The sequence below is a fragment of the Mustela nigripes genome, chromosome 1 (genome assembly GCF_022355385.1).
Source record: "Mustela nigripes isolate SB6536 chromosome 1, MUSNIG.SB6536, whole genome shotgun sequence".
Lineage (NCBI taxonomy): Eukaryota > Metazoa > Chordata > Mammalia > Carnivora > Mustelidae > Mustela > Mustela nigripes.
The window spans coordinates 26,547,837-26,553,836 of record NC_081557.1 but is presented as its reverse complement, the minus strand read 5'-3'; the positions used below and the strand labels follow the sequence as shown (position 1 = coordinate 26,553,836).

General features: G+C 37.0%; 1 protein-coding gene across 2 annotated transcripts in view; it reads right to left on the bottom strand.

The window, feature by feature from the left end:
* SLC5A12 (solute carrier family 5 member 12) overlaps positions 1–6,000 on the bottom strand; it is a 55,082-nt gene that overhangs the window by 24,124 nt on the left and 24,958 nt on the right. For both annotated transcript variants that reach the window (XR_009405455.1, XM_059406893.1), the window contains exon 9: positions 4,307–4,419. Coding sequence is in view for 1 of the 2 variants with exons in the window: in XM_059406893.1 (XP_059262876.1) it covers positions 4,307–4,419 (113 nt within the window). In the remaining variant the exon portion in view is untranslated. The remainder of the gene's footprint in view (positions 1–4,306; positions 4,420–6,000) is intronic.

Here is a 6,000-nt window from a genome sequence, read left to right as displayed (position 1 = left end):
GGATTACATGTAAATAGTATATCCAGCAGTGTCAGGTACCTCGCTCAGTTCCCAATATGACCTGTCGTAGTGCAGAGTACTGACCATACGTCAGACACTTGGCCAGTGCTAGAGTTTTCAAGGCAGAACCTGATTCCTGTCCTAAGGAATGGATTACATGTAAATAGTATATCCAGCAGTGTCAGGTACCTCGCTCAGTTCCCAATATGACCTGTCGTAGTGCAGAGTACTGACCATACGTCAGACACTTGGCCAGTGCTAGAGTTTTCAAGGCAGAACCTGATTCCTGTCCTAAGGAATGGATTACATGTAAATAGTATATCCAGCAGTGTCAGGTACCTAGAAAGTACTGTGTGTTTGCTGCTGCTGCTGCTGTTGTTATTATTATTATTATTATTACTGTATTTCAGGTTTGAATCATGATATTCATGATATTTATTATCAGGAACTCCCTCTTAAAACGAAATCATGCTGCCAACTTCCAATGTGATACTTTCCAACTTCTCAATGAGCCAGAAAAATAAGGAAGCTCACAACAACCCTAAAAACCAAGTTTGATCAATCAAAACATTTTGGGATTCTAAAATTGTTCCCATTATCCTTAAAGAGGGTAGATTGGATTGGGAAACAACAATGTCTGCCCTGACTCTGAACTGCTTCATGAATAAGGAGAACTCTGTGTACCTGAAAAAAAAAATAACAAAAGACGTGTTTTCTGTCTACTACTGACTTTCCTTCTGCTGGGCCAACAGTTCTCTGTTCAAATGAAACTCTAGGCAGTCATCCGTCAATCCAGAGGTTCTAATTTTTTTTTTTTTAAAGATTTTATTTGTTTATTTGACAGACAGAGATTACACGTAGACAGAGAGGCAGGCAGAGAGAGAGAGAGGGAAGCAGGCTCCCTGCTGAGCAGAGAGCCCGATGCGGGACTCGATCCCAGGACCCCGGGATCATGACCTGAGCCGAAGGCAGCGGCTTAACCCACTGAGCCACCCAGGCACCCGAGGTTCTAATTTTTTGTGCTGACTAGAGAATGATTCATTCCCCTTCTCCCCCAAATATTATACTTCCACCAGATTACAATTAATAGCAACTGGTGAGGCAGGAAATTTAGGGGAAATTGGTGGGGGGGTTCCATAGATATCTGGAGAGTACGGCACTTCAAACAAAGCAGTAAATGTGGGAAGGAGAGAAAGTTCAATGCTATGGATTTTCTAAATGTCACAATAGCTCAAAGGATCAGACAATAAACCATGGGCATAAACCAGCATATTTCTGAATATCTTAGAAATTGGGACTTGTACTGGGAATAATGCCCCTCTACCTGCTATTAGCATAATCCATTTGGCAAGGTAGTGAAAAGAATTAAGGCGATTCACCTACCTAGATAACAAACGTGGTCAGCATTGATCTCTCCTTGTTCAAGCATACGTAGAAAGAAAAAAGAAATGTGGGATCCATAGCAGAATATTGCCAAACAAAGGCATGCATATATTAACCTAAAAGCTCAAATGCACAGTATGCTTTTCTAGAAATAATTTACCTTAGGAAGCAGAAAAAAAAGGTATTTAGAAACTGTTTGGCAATTTTAATATGATGCAAAAAAGCACAGACTCAATGAAGCAAACAAGTTCAGGTCAAGAGCAAGTAAGTGAGGTGGAACATGGCAAGATAGAGTGCAACACCAATAAAGTTAGGTGAAAATGGGTCCAACTGGGCTAAGGAAGAACTATAAAAAAATTAAAAATGAAAATTGACCAAGCACTTCCACTCCTAAGTATTTGCCAAATAGAAATAAAAATATATTCACAGAAAGACTTGTACAAGAGAACTCCTAGCTCCTTTATTCATTATAAACTCAAACTGAAACACCCCAGGTCTATCAACAGAATTAGAAGTTTAAAAAACTGTGGCATATCCATACACTGTCATACTACTCAGAAATAAAAAGGGATGAACGACTGATATACAAACAACATGGATAAATCTCATAAACCAAAACATGCTGAGTGAAAGGAGTCTTACCAAAAACAGCATGTACTGTGTGATTTCTTGTATATGACATCCTAGAACAGGTAAAACTAATCTATGGTGGAAAATATCAGAATAGTGCTTGTCCTGGGGCAGGGAGTGGGGGGATGTTGGTGAAGGGGATTGACTGTAATAAGCAAGAGAGAACTTGCCAAGGTAATGATGATTCTCATCTGTAGTGGTTGAGTTACACAGTTATGTGCATTTTGTCAAAACTCAGCAAATGTGTACTTAAGGTTTGTCTATTTTATTATAGGTAGATTTTACATAAGAATTTTTAAGCAAGTATTCAATTCTAGTTAATAATGTGTATGCTAAAATAATTAGGGGGAAGTGTACTGATGTCTGCAATTTACTTACTTTTAAATGTATGAAATATAAGGACTCCTGGGTGGCTCAGTGGGTTAAAACCTCTGCTTTCAGCTCAGGTCATGATCCCAGGATCCTGGGATCGAGCCCCGTGTCAGACTCTGCTTCTCAGGGAGCCTGCTTCCTCCCCTCTCTCTGCCCGCCTCTCTGCCTACTTGTGATCTCATTCTCTCTCAAATAAATAAAATCTTTAAAAAAAAACCTATAATATACAAGATGGTATTCATCCTACAATTGATAATTTAATTAAATGAAAATAATCTATACGATCGTTAAATCCTTACAGATGAAAGAATCTTATATTGTATATTATCATTACTGAAATATTAACAACCAGTGGAGATTATTGGATTAGCGATACTTAGAAAATTGGCCATATAATTGAAAAGAACAATTTATGTCCTCATCATAAATCATAGATCAAATAATTTGAATACATTTAATATTAAATGTAAAATATAAAATTATTTACAATCCAGAAAAAAAATAAGGAAATCTATAAGTGGATTTTGAATGGGAAGAAATATGTAAGCATAAAAAAAAAGGATAGAATAGTAAAAGAAATGATACATATATTTGACCAAATATGTATTTATAATTTCTGTACATCAAAAATGTATTTTAAAAAATCTGGGGGATATTCTACAACATAAGAAGGTCACATTTCCTTTATACATGAAGAGATTTCACAGACAAAATTTCTGATATCTCATCAACAAACGGCATAGATTTTTCACAAAAAATATAAATGTTATTCATCATCTGAAAAATGTTCAAATGCACTATAAATATAAAAATGTAAATTAAAGCAAAAATGTGATGTTATTTTGTCCATGAATTTGACCAATTTTTTAAAATACTAAGGTAAAGGGCACAGAGAAATATGTCACTACTCACTGCTGCCACACACAAATATTATTAATTGGACCATGTTAGAAATATTTTTCAAAACATAAATCCAGAACTGTCAATGAATTTGTGTTATTTGACCTGGTAATTTTTTTGGATGTTTTTTACTTAGGAAAAAATTACAGATCCAACAAAGATTAATGTATATGGGTATCATCATGACATAACAAAAAATTGAAAAATATTCTAAAAAGTAACAACATAAAAATAAAAAAGTAAGGCATTTTGTAGACTATCAAGCACACATTCAAAAACCATGTGTTCAAATACTGTATAAATGACACAGGAAAATGCTCGCTATACTATCCTAGGAGGTACATATATTTTCTCCAATTACCTACATTTTTTGTAATAAGTGAATGAACATATAATCTGTTTATACTTAAAAAGAAGTAAACTCTGTAAAATTACAGTTCAATATGATGAGTGCATCAACATAATATGCAACTGTGTGATTATGCAAGGAACAATTATTCCTTGAAGTGAGGTCACCAGAAGTTGCGTAATAAAAAAAAATTCTCTAGAAAAGAATTCTGCATCATAAACTTGTCAAACCACCACGATACCTGAAGCTAATAGAACCCTGTGCATCAACTGTACTAAACATAAGTATGTAAGTAAGAAAGTAAATAAAAATTATAAATAATAAAAAGAAAAGGAAATAATCTGATTTTAGTAGACAAATGACTGACCCATAGAGAGCAGAACATGCTTCCATGTAGAGGGATGAAAATATGGTCAGAAGAAGGCATAAACAGATGTTGAAGTGACAAACCTAGAGTGTGAGATAAGGACAGAAGAGTGTTGAATGGAAGGTTGGTGAAAGGTAAAATAGCTGGTAATTCTTTCCTGTTACCCTCCTGACAGGTTTGGAAGTGTGAATCTTTATGTACAATTCCTCACACGCTCAGGGTGCATTTGGGCCCAGAGTCCTGAAGAGCACGTACCACATGCACATTTCATGACATGGAGTAGAAGGCGCCCCGGCTGTACCTACATAAGCCTTTACTGATCCAGGTGCTCATCTTGTCGGAGAGATGGGGGAAACAGCTCTTGACAAAATCCTCAAAGGTCACTGTTGCTAAGGCATTGATGCTGGCAGCCACGGTGCTACAGGGAGAGAAAAGCAAGAACATAGTCCAAGCTAAATAAAGCTGACCAGCCTGCCCCGTCATTCAGGGCAAATAGACAAGGCAGGGCTCGAGAAACAGAAACCAGATGCAGACATATTGTCCTTATTCTGGGGCTTCAGGAGAGTTAGGTGGCCTGCCTACACACTCTTCAAAGCTGCCTCTGTGCTTTGTGCTCTTTGATTTCTTCAGACTCTAGTGAAGAAGCTTGATGTGCATGCTCTAATACCTAGTAGTGCCCCTGAACAAGACATTAAATGAATTGGCAGGCAGTAATGGGTTTTGTGTGTATGTGTGTGTGTGTGTGTGTTTAGGTTAAACTTGAGGCTGGAGGCAGTGACTGTCCTAATCCAGGTATCTCAGTAGAGTTTGCCCCTCACCATTCACTCATTCATTCATACCATTAATGCATGTCTTCATTCTAGGTACCAGATACACAATGGTGAACAAGAAAAACATAGACCTTACACTTGGCAACACAGACATTCAACAACCACTTACACAATTGATCACAGTTGTTCAGAAGGAAAATAACAAGGTGCTATAAAAGTATGCCTTGCAGAGTCCTAAACTAATATGAAGTTAGGGGATTCTTCCCTTAGGAAATGATGATTAAGATAGGCACTGAAAGAACACATGCAAATTGGGGGGAAAAAGATGTTCTAGAGCAAAAGAACAATTACTCTTAAATGCCTCTAGCTGGAAAGCTTATTGCATTCAGCAATCTTAAGCCACCCCAGGCTTAGAATGCAGTCCGTAAAGGAGAACAGAGCAAAAGATAGGATGGAATATGGACAAAGGAAAAAACTACATAAAAGATTTGATATTCTCTCTGACTTTTCAACCACAGTCCAGTCTTATGGCCCTAAAACTCACTTTGATGACAGAGGACCTGAAAGTTGGGTTTTCTTTTCAGAATAGAATGAAATCTTATTTAATTCTTCATATAGACCAGGAATAATTTAGTTAGTAAAATAGGTAACAGTATTAAATTCATGTGAAGCAAAATCACAACCACAAAGAAAAGTTCTGGGAAAGAAGCGAGCTGATGAACAAAACCTGGCCAGTTGTTTGTAAATTTCCCACTGATATTCAGTGGCTAATTGTTTTATTACCCTCCAGGGGTCATCTGAAGACAAACTGGATGTTGGCAACAGCATGGAAGAAAATCCAAACTTTTTCTTTTTCTGTAATGCAGAATAATTTCAGCTGTAGTTTATTTTAGTTGGAATAGTTTCAGGTCCTTCGTATGCAAAATTAAAAGTTCCTTCTTTAAGTGCCAGTTACTGCAAGCAGAAATTTCCCAAGACCCAGTTCTGGGGAATTGAAACTGTAAGTACTTTGAGATACCATTCTCTTTTTCCTGAGAATCAGGGCATGCTGTGTGTTTCCTGCCAGACTTCCCTTCTACCTGAGGCTCCATGAAAGTCAAATAAGGAAAGGTGTTCAGGTAAAAAGAGTCCATATTCCCAACAGCTTTGTCTCAAAATATATCATCTGGAAGTCTCACATGTTCGGGTTGACCCTTAAATCCTTTGAAAGAGTGGAAGGAAAACATTGA